Source organism: Rhinatrema bivittatum, chromosome 10, assembly GCF_901001135.1.
Source record: "Rhinatrema bivittatum chromosome 10, aRhiBiv1.1, whole genome shotgun sequence".
Taxonomy (NCBI): Eukaryota; Metazoa; Chordata; class Amphibia; order Gymnophiona; family Rhinatrematidae; genus Rhinatrema; species Rhinatrema bivittatum.
In genome coordinates this window covers 23,256,710-23,274,840 of record NC_042624.1, presented here as the reverse complement: position 1 = coordinate 23,274,840, position 18,131 = coordinate 23,256,710, and the positions used below count along the sequence as shown (strand labels likewise).

The following is an 18,131-nucleotide window of genomic DNA, read 5'->3' as shown; positions in this document are numbered from 1 at the left end:
TCACCATATACAAAAACATCCATCAACTAGCCCCAATTGACCTTCATTTCCCCCTCCGATTACACACTTCAACAAGACCGACAAGAGATGCTTACAAAGGATCACTTCAAGTACCCCCAGCCAAAACTACCAGACACATTACGCTAAGAAATCGGGCCTTCTCCATAGCCGGTCCTACCTTATGGAACTCCATCCCCCCAGATCTTAGAATGGAACCCAGCCTCTCAACCTTCAAGAAAAGACTCAAGACCTGGCTGTTCATGCAGGCTTTTCCTAACTCCAATATTATTTAACTCCTAACAATCAACACACATCACCATCAATATCACTATTAGCTACCTCTTACAATGTAATTATATGTAATTAGCTGGTTTTCCTTTCCTTTTTCCTTCTCACTCCAAGTTCTATTTTTCCTTGTTACATGTAACTGCTTTTCCGCACTATTGTTCAAGTTTAAGTTTATTTTGCACTCCTGTTTCATGTGAACCAGCATGATGGGACTTTTGTCTTGAATGTTGGTATATAAAAAACTTAAATAAATAAATAAATAAAAATAGCATTAAAAAAAAAATTCAATAAAATTTGAAAACATTGGTTAAAATTCTGCTATGAATATGCAGCAGATTACATTCTGGAAGCAACTTTTAATAGTCCACAGTCCCAAAGTTTGTAGGAGCATTTAACGTGTGTATTGTAGAACAAATGTTCACAAAAGTAGAACATTTTTCAAAATGACGCTGATCAGCCCTTTGCCCGAGTCACATGAATTTTACGCCTCCATTTTGTTCCCTTTTTCCTGTCCAAGCTAACTCATTAGTTTCAAGTGCATGTAAATAAAATCTTTTGGATTTTTGAGTCTTTTTTTTTTTAAAGAGAGAAGATTAATTTTCAAAACAACAATATAAATAAATTGCTTTTTTCTTTGAAAGGAAAAATGTGTGTTTCTCTTCCGTTCTTTCCAGTGAGCAGTGTAAGAGTTGGTTTTAATTTGGGCTGTTTCCTAAAATACTCTCATAAGCAGAAACATTAAGGGGACGATTTCTCAAAGACATTTACCTGGTTAAATGGCCTGACCGGGAACTGCCCTTCTCTAAGCTTGAGTCCTATAGATCACGCACTTTTAGCGGCATTAAAACGAGCAGTTCGAGTGGGGGAAGGAAAACCACCGGGGTGCATTCAGTTTTCAAATACGTGTGTTCTATTTTTGCCCTTTTCCTCTCTCCACCTGTACAAAAAGGTAGTCACAAAGTACTCAGATGCTTTTATCTCGCATCTTTGCACTTGCTAGTACTGAAAGGGAAACATGCACGGGCAATTTCTCTATGAACGTTTGTTCTACAATACACACGTTAAATGCTCCTATGCACTTTGGGACTCTGTGGACTATTGAAAACTGCTTCCAGAATGTAATCTGCTGCATATTCATAACAGAATTTTAACCAATGTTTTCAGCAAAACTATGAAATCTGAAACACTTGTAGAGGAACTCTTCTCTTTTTGATTATCTAATTTGCAAGGTGCTTTTTTTTTTTGACCATAGTGCCTCCAAGCATTTTGGGTGAGAACAGACTGGAAGATGTGAAAGTGAAAGAGAGATCCAGTGTTACATTATCTTGTGAAGTGACGGGTAAGGCTCTACCATGTCCGTAATTAACAGTTGGGATGTGCTATTGTTGCATTTTGTTTTGGAAAGAAATAAACACAATTTTGTTTACTTTTAGTTTAGTTTTGTTTTCAAAATGGCAGCCACCACCAAAGCCCCGCAGAGTGTTGCCACCATGGATTCTCCCACTCAGTCCTTTCCCCACTATGTCTCCATTTCAAAACGGTGCAGGCGGGTCCTGAGGCCTTTGTTACATGGAGGTATATCTGTACCGTTAGCAATGGCAGAGGGGAAGGGGCTGGGCATACCTGACATTTTCCATCATCTTTTGACCATTAGCTCCCACCTCTGGAATTCATGGTGCACAAGTAGGTCTGGTTTTTAGGGTAATCAGCTATCCAGGTTATCCTGTTTCTGTGTCAAATGTTTCTAAATATATATTTGGCCTATTCATTCTGGTTAGCCTGAGATGATGATGGACACTGGGAACTACTTATTTTGATAAATCATAAGCAGAACTTCTGGTTTCCTGCAAGGGCCATAAAATCTGGCCTTCGTTGCTGAGTTGCCCCATCCCCCGAGAATCATAGGCACCACTTTTCCTCTGCTCTTGACCAATTCCTTTCACCTACCTATCCATCTGACAGGAGGAAGAGGAGAGCAGCGATGCCTCAGGCCATGTCCACCTCTTCTGCTAATGGAAGTCAGACGGTTGTAGTTTGAACTGCTCAACACTATGGTTTCTTTCTTAATCAAACCATGATTCTGAATTTCACTGGTAGCAGAGGAAGATACAGCCCATTAAGCCCAAGGCACCACCACTCTTCCCCCCCCCCCCCCCCACCATCTGTCTGCCAAATGGTTTGGCAGGAAGAGAGGGGTGAAAAAGGGATTAATAGGAGGGAGATGAGAAGGAATTTGGTTCGAGGAAGTGAGAGAGAGAATTGACTGGAGGGTAGATTAGAAAAAGAACCAACTTATGGGAATGTAAAACGATTCACTGGAAGAATTAGCTGGGGCTGAAGGAAGGTAATGGGGTCATTTGGAGAAATTGTAAGGGTGAGAGGGTTCAACTGGAGGGGAGAGGGATCTATTGGGGGAGATGTGTGGGTGATTGATTCGCAAAGAGTGTGAAAGGGAATCTGCTAGGAAAGGAAGTGAGTGTCTGAGGGGATTGACTGAGGGAGATGTAAGGACGAACGTGGAGGAATTGACTGGAGAGGCGGGTGCGAGAGGGGCTTGGGGAAGTGCAATCGGTGCTGGAGTGAGTGGGGGGAGTGGGAGAAGAGATGGGGGAGGAAGATTTAGAAAAGGGTCTGACGTGGTAGAAAAAAGAGTGAATGGGAATGTGAGGGGGAGCAGGGAGATGGACATCTTCCTTCTCCCTAATCCAGGTCCTCCTTCCCTTGGTAATGAATTATCTCACATCCTAGATCCCAGAACTTCCTCTCCCTTCATTCCCCCTCACTCACTCCCCATCTCTGTCCTCTCCCCTTCTCCTTCCCTTCCCATTCAGTGTCTCTTCTTTCTTTCCCATCTCCAAAATCCCCTCCTTGCACCAATTCCTGAGAATCTTTTCCCCTTTCCCTGTATGTACCTAGATCAGTCCAGAGTCCTGGGTTTGCATCCCTGCCAGCAGATGGAGACAGAGAACGTTTTAATGACACTCTACATAACCCAGTGTGCCACCTGCAGTCCTTCAGTATTTCTCTGTCTCCAGCAGATGGTAGATGAGGTAAAACTTGCAGTCTGGAGGGAAAGAGAAAAAAAAAGATTAAATGACAACATTTTTGGATCCTCCCAGGGGGTTATGAAGTCCTGCTGGGGTCACCCCCCTTGGTTTAAAGCAGATGAGCAGGAGGTTGGTGACCCTTCTGATAGCTTGGTCCAGAAGTCTGTGGGGTGGACATCTGGTTGTCTAGATAGATCCCTCATTCTCATAAGACAGCGGTGGAATCTGCTGGCAGTTCTGTATTGTAAGTCCAGTGGAGCAGGGAAGTATACCTTTTATACGGTTTGTCCTGGGCTGGGTCACTAAAGTTTGGTGAAAGGAGACTGATATAACCAGTATTCTAGCTCTTTTCTGATCTGCCATGTGGCCTGCACTCCTGGAACTTGTACCTCTGCACCAAAGGAAAGTATTGTTTTCCTAGTACAAGCAGGATGGTAGTCATCACACATGGATGATATCATCAGATGGAACCCAGCACAGAAAACTTCTGTCAAAGTTTCTAGAACTTTGGCACACTGAGCATGCCCAGCATGCCCTAAACCATGTGTCCACATGGGGTCCCTCTTCAGTCTCTTTTTTCCTGTGGAGCTATCATTTCACGGTCTTGGAACTCATGCTCTTTTCTTGGAAATCTTCCAGTTTTGGCAAAAATGTAGCTTTTTCCCCACGCCAAGTCCCTTGATGGTTCCCCTTGCCTTCAGTCGGTCTAGCAGCACAGTAATTTCCTTTAGTGCAATCGGTTCCCAATAGTAGTATTCTTCATGGCCTGCTGGCCATCGACCATTTGCCGGCCTTGTTTTTCCATATGGCACTGTCTGGTTTTCAACGGTGCCCCCAGTGCCTTCGGACTATGTCCATTATGGATCCACACGATGTGTTCATCCTCTGCCTGGGGGCAACCCATAATGTTCGAGGGTGCAGTCTGTGTGATCAGATGACTCCCAAGGGCCGGCGTGCCTGCCTCAACAAAATGGAGAAGATTTCATGGCCAAGAGGTCTGAGCCTTCTATGTTGGCATCGGTGTTCTCGACACTGAAGGATCGTGGGGAACCGATGATCACCAATCCCTCGCCATCTGACCCTACACCGGTAACACCGGAGGAGGGGGGGGCCTGGGGTTCGGGCAAATCTTTGCCATCCACCTTGGCTCCTGGGAAAGACTGGGCCGAGCACCATAAGAAATCAAGGAAACATCGACATCAGTCTCCGTCGGTGCATGGAGCCAAGCTCGGGTTGGTGCCGATTCTTACCGCGATGTCCCTGAAGTGTTGCCGAGTCGAGGAGGTTATACTCTCCATCGATGCTGGGGCTTCAAGGCGGTCCCCACCAATTCCTGTTACAGGTAAGCAACTGTGCTGTTTCTATGTATCTTTATTTGTTCTCGTAGAGAAAAAAAAAAGAGAGAGAGAACAAGGAATCAGTTACAGCAATCTGTGCAGCAGCGGGGAACCAGGGGGGGGGGGGGGGGGGGAATCTACCTTAGCAGCTCAGGGAGCTCAGCGATGGGGTTTCTCAGCAGCTTCTCTGCCTGCAGAGGAGACCAGGTGTTGGCCTTGTGGCACTGAGGGATTGTTCCCCTGCTTGCCGTTGAGGTACTGGTGGTGCCGTGGGTATGGGGAGGAGCAACATGTGCATGCGGCAAAAGCAGCATGGCGTTCAGGTGTCTGCGTCAAGCAGGATCATACTGGTAGAACAAACCTCGCGGGTGACAGAGTCTAGCGTTGAGGCTTTTCCTGTCAGTGCAGAAACTGTGGCCATTTTCGATTCCCTAGCAGCATCAGCGGGAGAAGCAGGGGAATCTTCTCAACTATCGCCGGCCGTTCCCTGTCCTGCAGAGAGGCACTTGCACTAAGGAGGAGCCTCTGACTCTGATAGAGGTTTTCTGCTGGTTCTAATTTGCTTATGTGCAAAGCGTGTTTAGCAGGGTATCCTCTGTCCACAAATCTGGATGTTATACGGTTCCTTTGGGGAGCTAAGAACTTGTGTCCTCAGGTGTGGAACATTTGTCCATCTTGGAATCTGAATCTAGTCCTTAGAGAATTGTATGAGACTCAGTTTGAACCACTAAAGAGGTACAGTTAAGGACTTGACTCTTAAAGTGGTTTTCTTGGTGGCTATTTGTTCAGCCAGGAGAATTTCGGAGCTTCAGGCACTGCCTTGTTGAGATCCCTTCTACAGATGTCTGATTTGGGGGTATCTTTATGCATGGTGCCTTCTTTTCTGCCTAAGGTAGTATCAGTGTTCCATCTTAGTTAGACAGTAGAGCTTCCAGCTTTTATGGATTTGGATTCCTCAATGCCTCATGTGGGGGAGCTTAGGCTCTTAGATTAGATACCTCAAAAATGCATGCCTCTAAAGGTCACTTATGATTTCCATAGATCGTATCACCTCTTTGTATTATGAAGTGATCCAAAGAAGGGGAATATGTTATCTAAAGCTACAGTTGTATGGTGGCTGAAGGAAGTGATTGAGTTGACTTACTTTTCTAAAGAGCGTCAATTGCTGGTGGGTTTAGGGGTGCACTTGACGCGTTCTCAGAAGACTTCCTGGGCTGAGTCACAACAGGTGTCTCCTCATGAAATTTGCTGGGTGGCCCTTGGGAAGTCATTGCACACTTTTGCTAGGCTTTATTGATTGGATGTGGGGGATCCAGCTTCCATGTGCTTTAGTGAGATTGCTCTACAAGCAGCTCTATCCATATAGCACCCGAGTTAAGGGGAGTCTGGAGTGATCTGGGTACATAGAGGGGAAAGGAAAATTGGTTCTTACCTGCTAATTTTCTTTCTTGTAGTGCCATAGATCAGTCCAGAGACCTGCCCATTTACTGGGGGAGAAAGTCCACTGCTCATACTATTACTTTAAATATAGTGCAGAGTTGTTGGATGTTTTCAATGCTAATTGCTTCTGTTAAATTTGGGAAACTGGTTTTCCATTGTCTTTTTGGGCAAATTCACCTTCTTCCAGCTCCTTGGAGAGGAATTAGTTTGCTTAGAAGTTTGCTTAGACATTTATGGCTGTTGCTGTCATCTTGGCTTGGGTACAGGTCAGTAATGAGGGACTGAAGGTGGCACAGTGGGTTATGTACAGTATAGGTGAAACTTTCTCTGTCTCCATCTGCTGGCAGGGAGGTGAAACCCAGGAGTCTGGACTGATCTGTGGTACTACAGGAATGAAAATTAGCAGGTAAGAACCAATTTTCCTTTCCCCATAAAACCCAAAAAAGAACAAAATAAATTATACAGACACTAATAAAGTTGGAAAATTACTCTATGTAAGATGATATTTAAATTAATGTGCATATTTATGCAACTGTCTGAAATGCTGATGCAGAATTCCCTGGCCCTTGTTGAAAATGTACCTTTGAGGTACTGCAGGTTATAATATTGATTGTGGTTCTAATATTATCGAATGAGGTATGACCTTTATAGGAAGATGGGCTCCTTAGCACACCCTTCAGCCCTACTCACTTCAATGGCATCACCTACTTCAGTATCAGAAAGCCACAGACATGGGCAAACTGTGCAGTAAATGGGAGGGGGGCTTGGTTTTAGCAGGGAAGCACAAATAGATTCTGCTGCAGTGTGAGTCTGCACTCAGCACAAGAACTCTGACCCCTAGGGAGTGTGCTGCTAATATTTACTATGCCATCTGCATTCAAGATATTATATTTTGTAGAGATGTGATTTGGCCTTCGTTATCGGCCCACCGCGGGAAATTTCGTTTTCCCATGGTTCGGGTCAATTTTTCTTTTTTGGATTCCCCGAAGCAAAAATCCTGAACCCCCCAAAACTTGCCAAAAATCCCTGGTGGTTCAGCGGGGGTCCCGGGAGTAATCTCCCCCTCTCGGGCCGTCGGCTGCCAGTAATCAAAATGGCGCCAGTGGCCCTTTGCCCTTACCATGTGACGGGGCTGTTGGTGCAATTGGTCAGCCCCTGTCACATGGTAGGCGCAAAGGACAGCCGGCATCATCTTAAAAAATGGCGTGGGCCATCGGAAGGGTGGGGGGTTGCACTTAATTAAATTTGAAGGTTGGGGTTGGTTTGGGGTTTTTTTTTAATGTGCCCTTTCTCCACCCCAAAAAAATGATAAGAAAACCACACGAAATTTCATGGGTTTTCCTATCGTTTCATCAGCCCCCCGAAATGCAACGAAATAGGAAATAAAGATGATATTTCCTATTTCGTTTAAAATGAATGCACATCCCTAATATTTTGAAATGCTTTTGTTCCCCTGTTAAAATCATTACAGTATTTGAATAGCCTTAGTAGGTAACTGGAAACAATGTTCCTCTTTTAAGGGAATCCTGTACCGCAGATTACGTGGTTAAAAGATGGACAGCCTCTCGCTGAGGACAGAGAGCACCAGATTGTGTCTAGTGGGCGCTACCTGCAAATTAGCAGTGCACAGGTGTCCGATACAGGAAGGTATACATGTATTGCATCCAACACCGCCGGCGATAAGAGCAAAAGCTTCAGTCTTAACATACTAGGTAAGCTTCTTTGGCCTGTCTGTGGGAAATGTTCCAAGGAGCTGGCCAGGCTGTAATGGGCGATTCTGCTCCTGCTGATGCTTCTTAGATGCAATCAGCTGAACCTATACCGTAGGGCCTGATAATGAATTTTAATCAAACATTAATGACATTTTGTATTTCTTGGTTGCTATTTTTGTACTATACAGAGTTTAGAATGTAAGTTTATAGCAACCTGAGTAGGGTTAAAGGTGCAGGGGACTTTCTACCCACAAACTATAGCCTGAATTTTAAAAGTGGACTTAGGTGCACAGGTTTGTGTGGGTTGTCCTGGTACTTTTATGTGCTTACTTTTGAAAATTAAAAATGAGTAAATGCTTTCCCCACCTGGAGTCCACTCCCACCCCCTCCCCTCCCCCTTGCTAGTGCGGGTAAAAGTGCATGGGACCTGGGATTTCACTTGCACTTTTACAAATGCAATCCCCTTAATTGATTTCCTAAGTGTCACGCATGTAAAGCAGAGTTTTATGCATGCAAATTACTTTAAAAATCAAGCCCTTACCTGGAAAATTCAATCATTCAGCACTTAGAAATAACTGAAAGGCAGTTTTATTAGCCATGAAGAGGGTATTTTTCAAAGCATTTTACCTGGGTAAAGTTTAGTTTATTTCATTTAATGAAACACCTTTCTTTACAGGTAATCAAGGCATTGTATAATAAAATAGTAAGAAAATGATACAATATATATGCTATAAAACTTCTTAAGACAGTAAAATAATACATAACTCAATAATAAAAAAATAAATATTAAATGAGATAATAAACTAATAAATACTATATATACTTGTGTATAAGTTGAGACATTTTACCCCAATAATCGATGCTTAAAATCATTGTCTTATCCACGGTGCAGTAATTAACGTTGTATGATTGAATTGTTCGCACGCTCTTCCTCCCAATCCCTTAACTCACCCGCTGCTATGAGGACGGCACTTCTAGTTGCTAAGGCACACCCTCCCCCCCCTCGCTCATAATGTTACATTGAAACATTCGGGCAGCTTCTCATAGAAACATAGAAATGTCGGCAGAGGAAGACCAATAGGCCCATCCAGTCTGCCCAACAAGCTTTCACACTTATTTTCTCATACATCTGTTACTCCGACTGCTGAGTCCAGGGTCCTTATTGGTAGCTTTTTGATACTAATTTCCTTCCACCCCCGCCATTGATGCAGAGAGCAGTGTTGGAGTTGTTTCAAAGTGAAGTATAAGGCTTAATGTTTGAGGGTAGTATCTGTCGTATTGGGCAAGTTACCACCGATGTTTGTATATTCATACTGCTCCGATCAATGCCTTGTTAGATGTTGGCTGGATGTAAATCCTGTTTCTTCATTCCCCACCCCTGCCGTTGAAGCAGTGAGCTGTGCTGGATATGCATTCAAAGTGACTTATCAGGCTTAATTTGTTAGGGGTAGTAACTGCCACAAAAAGCAAGCTACTCCCATGCTTATTTGTTTACCCAGACTGTGTAATTCAGTCCTTGTTGGTTGTTGTCTGAATATAAATCCTCTTTTCTTCATTCCCTTGCCGTTGAAGCAGTGAGCTGCGCTGGATATGTTTTCCAAGTGCTTTCGCCTCTGCACCCCCTCCTTATTCCTTAACTCACTCGCTGCTATCAGAACAACAACGGGACTTGAGGCTGCGCAGGCACGTCCTCCATCCTTCAAAGCTAGGGTCTGATTGGTACACTTAGAACCACATGGTTCAAAGCACGCCACTGGAACTCTGTGGGGTGCTGTTATCCTCATAGCAGCAGCTAGCATTGGAGTTAAGGGATCTGGAGGAGTTTTGGGGAGAAAAGCTGTCCTACTGCTACACTGGGACACCATGGGGGAGGAGGAAGGACATTTCTGAGCAAATGCAAGTGCTGTCTTGTCCAGATAGCAGCAGGTGAGTTAAGGAATTGGGAGGGGGAAGGATTCAAACAGGGCGGGCAGCCATGGCGGAGGGAGGGAAGGATTCAAACAGGGCGGGCAGCCATGGCAGAGGGAGGGAAGGATTCAAACAGAGAGGGCAACCATGTGGGAGGGAAGGAACAATTCTGATAGCAGGGATAGATATGAGGAAGGGAAGGAATCAGAAAGGGACAGCCATTAGAATAATGACATCTTACCCTCAGGAAAATGAGTGCTGAGAAGAAAAAGAGAGTATCTTATACCGTATCCCTGAAACTAAAGGTTATAGAACGTGCAAAGGAGGCCAATAATTGTGTAGCTGCAAGAGAATTTGACATTAGTGAAAAACCCGTCAGATTGGAGAAAAATTGAAGAAAAGCTGCTAGAAATGCCAAAATCAAAGAAAGCCTTACATTTCAAAACTGTGCCTTTTGAAAGAATGGAAAATGATTTGAATGACTGGGTAATGAATGCAGACAGAATGACTACATTGTGACTTGTTCAGGCATTAGGATTCATGCCCTTCAAATGGCAAAAGAAGAAAAATGTTTAGCTACTGAATGACTGAATGATTTCATAGCATCATCTGGTTGGTGTTCACAGTTCATGAACTGATATGGATTGTGCCTTCGTCAGCACACAAACATTTCACAGAAACTGCTTGATGACAAAATCAGTTTGTTCCCCAAATTCATTATTTGGCAGAGAATAAAGAATCATTTCAATATGAATAACATTGGTAATATGGATGAAATGGCTGGTGTTAATGAGAAGATCGTACTTCTAAAAACAACTGGTCATGAAAAGACCCATTTCACGGTGGTCCTGTCTTGCCTGGCCGATGGCACAAAACTGTGTCTGGTGGTAATATTCAAGAGGAAAACGATGCTGAAGAGCCTAAACATTCCAGCAGGTGTAACTGTTCGGGTTCATCCTAAAGGCTGGATGGATGAGGAGGGAACAAATTGGTGGCTGTGCGATGTGTAGGGTAGGTGACCAGGCATGGGGGCTAAAAAGACAACCATCACTGTTTGGTGTGGGATATGTTCCATGCACATATAACAGAGGATGTGAAGGACAATGCAAAAAAAAAAAAAAAAGGTGATATATTAGCAGTGATTCCAGGAGGTCTGACATCAATGCTCCAACCGTTAGATATCTGTTTCCAGAAGCCTTTCAAGGACCAGTTGTGGCATATGTGGCAACAATGGATGTGTTCTGGTCAAGCAAAGTTAACGAAGGAAGGAACCTAATGAAACCAGATATTGATTTGGTAGCAAAATGGGTAAAGGATGCCTGGGAGTCAATTCCACCAGAAATGGTGAAGATATCCTTTCTGAAATGCGGCATTAGCAATGCTCTGGATGGATCAGAAGATGACACCATCTATGAAGTCAAAGACGAATCAGCATTGGATGATGATTCAACAGGTGTAGACAGCAAAAACAACATTACGCTGATGGCATCACCAAAGAACAATTCCATGATTTATTCAGACATTCCAATGATGAAGGATCGGACTTGGAAGGATTTGAATAAAAGAGAAGGATTCAAATGGCAGGGCAGAGGGAGGCAAGGATTCATACAGCAGAGACAGTTTCTTAAGTTGCTAAATAATGAGACACTTTATTCTGCTCTTAAAAAATAAATAAAAGCAATTTTCTTAGTTTGTTTCTTAGTATGATTTCACCATTTCATAAGCTCCTTAGGTTTTACCCTCGACTTATCCACAGGTGACATAATTCTTGATTTTATGGCCCAAAAAATACCCTTGACTTACACATGAGATCGACATATACCTTGCTAGTATTAAACATAACTAAAATCTAAAAATAAGCTAAAACAATAAAATATATTATTTAAGTTTAAATAATAGCTAACTCAAACATTTGAAACTATGTCTCATAAATCCTGGAAAACAAGCAGATTTTGAGACCTTTTCTGAATTTTCCAAGCTCTTTCTCTAAACGCGGTGACAAAGGGAAAACATTCCACAGATTGGGTGCTAAGTAAGAAAAGAACATTTCATGTTGTATGTATTCAAGACAGGTTTCTCCAGGTGAAGGAAGTTTAAGTAGTTCTAATTGAGAAAAACTTAGAGTGTCATTGGCTAAATCAAGATAGGACGGATGTCCCCTTCACAATGCTTTGAAGGTTAGACAACCTTTTACATTTTAAATAGGTCTCACTGAAACTTGCCACTCTCTGTGCAGTTGAAAGAATGTTCACACTTTTCCATGGGAAGTGCTTTTATCTGAGTTGAAAGGAGGCATTCCTGGAGGGGAGTGTGAAGGTCAGGGGGGTAAGCAATGAGCAATACATATTGAAGTCCATACTCGGGACAAAGGGACTCATCTGCAGCATGTGCTTAGAGCCCCTAATAATATAGAGACCCTTGTACTAAAGTGTGTTAACATGGCTCCTTAATGCATGTTAAATGACATGCAGATTTCTTTGGCATTAATATTCAAGCATTAAAGTTAGCATGTGTGCACTGATATTAATGCAAGCTACACCTATCCAAGGTATAGTTAAGCATCTTGCGTTAATGGATCTGTTAATATTCATATGTTTTAACAAGCCTTACTTAACTGTGAGTTCATAGTTAATGAATTGATTTGCATAAATTTGCAATTCTACCTGTTTTGTATAGATTTTCCATTGATATGCATGAAAGCTAATTAGTATGCATTTAAATGTCTATTATGATGCGATAAGTCAATTACATATATTAATGGCAATTGTATGGGATAATTTTTAAAAGGATTTACATGAATATAGCTCACTTTATGTGTGTGTAAATGACTTTCAGAACATCAGTTTAGGGGGTTGAGCAAAAAAACGTATGCGCAACACGATTCTGTGTGCATTTTTTCCACACACTAGCAGCAGGCGTTCTGCAGGGGAAAAGCATTTACTCACATACGTTTGATTTTTGAAAGCTTTCGCATTAATGTACAGGCAAAAAAAAAAAAATCTGCTCTGGAGTAGGGGTAACTTCCTGTGCATATATCCATGCTTCTGCCAGTACAACCTGGGAATTTTCAAAGCAGACTTCTGCACAGAGGAATGAAAATGACCCTCTTGAGCTTTTGATGCTTGTGTGAAAATCAGCACATTTCAGTACATCAGCCCCGTAGATATTATAACAGCAAAGTACAATGTGACAAAACTACCACAGAGTGAAGCACATAAAGTGCATAATATAATTAGAGTAGAGAGATGTGTTGATTGCATATTTCTCATGGCATCATATGGCCATTTCTTCAACATGGAGTAGTGCAGTAATCTGAATATCATATTATAATAGTATGTTGCAGAAAACCAGACTGCAAAATGCCTTAAGTTGCCCATTGGCATCTCCTGCGCATAGGCTCTAAATTAAACATCTACAGGAGATAGAGCAATGGTGAATAAAATGTAAAATGTCATAATGCCTCTGTATCGCTCCATGGTGAGATCGCACCTTGAATACTGTGTACAATTCTGGTCGCCGCATCTCAAAAAAGATATAATTGCAATGGAGAAGGTACAGAGAAGGGCTACCAAAATGATAAAGGGGATGGCACAGCTCCCCTATGAGGAAAGACTAAAGAGGTTAGGACTTTTCAGCTTGCAGAAGAGACGGCTGAGGGGGGATATGATAGAGGTGTTTAAAATCATGAGAGGTCTAGAACGGGTAGATGTGAATCGGTTATTTACTCTTTCGGATAGTAGAAAGACTAGGGGGCACTCCATGAAGTTAGCATGGGGCACATTTAAAACTAATCGGAGAAAGTTCTTTTTTACTCAACGCACAATTAAACTCTGGAATTTGTTGCCAGAGGATGTGGTTAGTGCAGTTAGTATAGCTGTGTTTAAAAAAGGATTGGATAAGTTCTTGGAGGAGAAGTCCATTACCTGCTATTAAGTTCACTTAGAGAATAGCCACTGCCATTAGCAATGGTTACATGGAATAGACTTAGTTTTTGGGTACTTGCCAGGTTCTTATGGCCTGGATTGGCCTCTGTTGGAAACAGGATGCTGGGCTTGATGGACCCTTGGACTGACCCAGTATGGCATGTTCTTCTTATTTTTAAGGAAACGAGAATGTAATTCTGCCACACTTGAAACACGAGGCATTCTATTTTCAAGGCATCCTAAATCTTGGTGATAGACTACAGCCAAGAAAACATTATGGCCCTTTTATTACAAAGGCAGTTTCCGCTTGTCTGTATCTGGTTTGGGGATAATCTGGTGAAATCCTGCAACAGATCCAGCCTGGAAGTGAAATTCCTTTTTTTTATTTATGTATTTAGTTTCATAAAGGAGGGTGCAGCCTGACCTCTGCAGTAAGTGAGACTGACAGCCACTCTTGCTTTTTACTCAGTGTCCCCTACCATTGCTGGCACAGAGAACAATGGAGCCCCGGAAGAAGTCACCGTGATCCTGAACAGCCCCACTTCCTTAGTGTGTGAGGCCTACTCCTACCCTCCAGCAACCATCACCTGGCTAAAGGATGGTGCGCCCTTTGAATCAAACCGGAATGTCCACATTCTGCCAGGTACGTCGCAGCTTACTTATGTACCTCACGTATCATCTGGTGTCATGTCCCTCAGTCACACTGAGCGCACTTTGCTGTTTTGTTTTAACTATTCCAAGTTTAACTGGGAATTTGATAGTCAAGTTTCAAACCACTAAAACATTATAGCATATGATAAAAATATTCCATATCCTAAACCCATTGAACTAAAAAGCATACGCTACTAAATTTCCTTCTAAACGGGGGGCGCGATTCTCCAAGACAGTTTCTCAGTAATTGCTACTAGGGATGTGCAGACCAAAAGTTTAAGTTCATAAGTCCATAAGTCAAATGGGGGTCCCATTTGCGGTCAATATGGACTTATGGAGAATTCCATAAGTTGAGTCTATGTCCATATGTGCAAATAAAAATTTAAACCCCTCACCCGCCTTAATCCCCCCCCCCCCCCAAAGACTTACCAAAACTCCCTGGTGGTCCAGCGGGGTCAGGACGCCATTCCTGAACTCCTTTGCAAGGAGCACGTGACGTCGGCGTCACGTCAGAGTGACGCGGCGTCACGTGATTCCCCTCGGGTTCGCTCCCGGACCCTCACGGAACTTTTGGCCAGCTTTGGTAAGTCTTGGGGGGGGGGGATTAAGGAGGGTGAGGGGTTTAAATTTGTATTTAGATCAACAATCGCGATTTCCAACGTATTCAACATAGCTATGTTGAATAAGTTGGAAATCCGATCGTTTACGCCTCATCTTTTTTTTAAGTCAAAAAAAAAAAAAAGTTGCATTTTCCATTTAAGTTCAAAACGAATGCACACCCCTAATTGCTACCATGAATGGTCCTCACAATGCCATGTGCCTCGCATTGTGTGGTTTCTTCCTCTCTCTCTCCACATAACATTGTTTATTCTTTCCTGAATCTAAAATTTAAGGTGAAAAATATCCCAACCCATTTCTCGAATCTCTGAATTCCAAGGCCACCACCTCCTTTACAAAATATTGAATTCTGACATCTGGTGTCAACGGCAGAGGTTCTGAATTGGAAGGGCCCTTTCGACATGTTAATTCGTAAGCCAATATTGATATTAGGGTTGTAAATAATGTGCATCCACTCTGCCCTTGTGAGGGGCAAGGCAAACACAGCTGCCAGGACAGCAGCTAGCGAGGCCATCAAACTGTAGCCTGGACGTGGCTTACAGGAGGTGATTTTAACAGTTTCATTCTTAATTACAATTTCTAATGCATTCCTTTCCCTTGACCATGCATTAAGAACCTTGATAGCTTACACATTTTGTCTGCTGCAAGGGTGTTCTGTGCTTTTGGATGTGTTTTTTAATACAGCGTTGCCCTCCCACTAACAATTGCAGTGTGGATTACAATCGTCTCTGAACTAATCTTCTTTTTTTATTAATCTTTATAAATTTATAAAATTATAGCAAAGTAAAACTTTGAATAGAATCATAAACAATCTAAGAATCCATCCAGAATGGAACTTAGATGTTATAATCCACAACAAGGGGAGAATACATAAGATAATGCAAAAGAAAAGCTAATAACGTTTCAGATAAATGCAGGCCACAGTAAGGAATTACAAGTCAGGTTACACTAATATGACGTTCCCTGCTCTGCAGGAACCCTTTTAGCTGCAATGGATCACACAATGCGTAATTATTCCCTTGGAATTTAATTAAACATCTGCAGGGAAATTTAAATAAAAAACGTAGCCCCCAGGGCAAGGATTCTCTGCTTCTTTAAAAGAAATAATAATATGGGGTAGATTTTAAAAGGAGCACGCACCAGATTTCATAATCCACGCGCACATGTGCGGGCGCGCTGGCGTGCGCAGGGGGAAGGTAATTTTACCAAATTAGGTGGTGCGACGCAATCTGGCCTCTCCCAGTTCCATCCCAGTCCACTCCAATTAAGGAACAACCTGGGAGGGAACTTCCCTACTCCCCTGCCTAACCATCCTACCCTTTCCCCTCTCCACCCCGACCCCTACCCCCTACCTAAGTAAAACGCTTTTTGTTACTTTTTACTTACTGCTCTGTTGGAGCAGAAGCAACTTGTGTGGATCGACAGACTGCCGGCCAGCCCTGCCCCTCCCCACCCAGACCACACCCCCTGGCCTGTGCCTTTTTCAGGGCCTGGCAATTGTGCGCATGGCCAGGCCCTTTTAAAAAATGCACGCGGCGGTTTATATGTTAAGCTGCTTGGAGATTTCAACCACTGCTGAGATTTTTCTAAACACATATAAAGATTTCTCACAGATTATGGGACAGGCGCTTGTCTAAACCCCTGTGTTGATAGGAAGGTCCCTTTAAACTTTGTGCCGACTTTATTCTGGAACAAGCCGCATATCTCAGCAATCCGCAGCACACAAGCTTGCTGTACCCCTGAGGAAGGAAGATTTCCGAAACCCTGCAGTGTCGGGTGTCCAGACAGTGTGCAATTTAAAGCTTGCCTGAGAAGGAACGTGGCACAGGACTTTAATCTGATAGCGATTGTAATCGCGGACCTGCGAGGAACCCTTTCTTTATTCAAGTTCATCGCGGCACTTGGCGGCACTTGGCGGCATCTTGTTTTGAGAAGGCTGCATTGACAGCTCTCAATAACTTACAGTTAAGCTAAGTAACACTTTCAATTTAAAAGTCATTTAAGTGGTTAGCTTAACGAGAGACATGGCCCTAAGCAACTGATGAATTATCTCTTTTGCACAAAGAAGCATTTAGCTCTTATAGGTTACCAGATGCGTATTCTGGAACCCAGTGCACTATGATGGTTGCTGGGCTACTATTACAGTAATATTTGCCTTCTTTATGTTCCATAATCTGTGAAAAATCTTTATATGTGTTAATTATTTTTTCTTTTCTCACATTAAGAGGTTTATTGAGATTTTTCTAAATGCTATATCCACCTGTGGATGGGAACAGATTATTACTGGACCCACACATAGAGTGGGTCATATCCTCAACCTCGTATTTCTCAATCCTACTTTCATTCCAGGTTATAATGCAAATGTTTCTGTGGATAAAGTTCCTTAGTGCTCAGACCATTCCTTGATTTATCTCACCTTGCGGTGCCCATCAGGAACTCCATCTTTAGTAAATGTTGTTTGTTCTTTGCTAAGAGAGGTCACTTAGACTCAGACAGGGTAGACATTCAAAGCTGACTAATCTGATTAAGTTATGATGTCTATTCAGTGGCACAGCAAAGCCAAGGAATATTCATGTATATGTGCATTCTTTCTGAGATAAGTCTACCGGCTAAGTTTAGACCTGATCTATGTGGCATCTAAACTTAGATGTAAACTTATGCAGCTAACTCTGAATATCAGTAGTTAGCCATATACGTTATATGGCTAACTTGCTCCAGTACACGCTTACTTTTTGTACGAGTAACTTTTAGCCATATCAGGGACACATACGGCTAAGTGGCAGCCGCTGAAAGTAGGTGCACATTCAGCAGCCACTACTTGGCTGCATAAGTCCTGCTTATCCAGCTAAATAGCATTTAATGCGCTTTGATTATTGGGCCCAGACATCTTTAAGCCTAAATTTATTCAACTGCTTGATATCTCATCACAGTTATCCTCTGAAGAGCTCTACATTTGGGATTCTTCTATTGACTAAGTATAAACGAAATAGCCCCAATGCAAAAGGTGATCAAAAAATGCTCCTGAGCAACTCCCTAGTTCACATATGCATTACATGAGATGAAAAAGCTAGTACACAGAGCAGAGAGAAAGTAGCATCACCAACCCTCCCAACAGATCTATGAGAACTATCGCAACCAACTGCCATTATATCAATCTGCAATTATCAATGCAAAAAAATCCTACTTTTACACTAAGCTCTCTGAATA

The 18,131-nt window shown here is 42.7% G+C and overlaps 1 protein-coding gene across 1 annotated transcript in view; it reads left to right on the top strand.

Annotated features, from left to right (window-relative positions):
* Positions 1–18,131, top strand: part of HMCN1 (hemicentin 1) — a 688,208-nt gene that overhangs the window by 461,822 nt on the left and 208,255 nt on the right. The window contains 3 exon segments of the mRNA XM_029617466.1: positions 1,541–1,627; positions 7,633–7,824; positions 14,125–14,298. Of these exon segments, the coding sequence (XP_029473326.1) occupies positions 1,541–1,627; positions 7,633–7,824; positions 14,125–14,298 (453 nt within the window).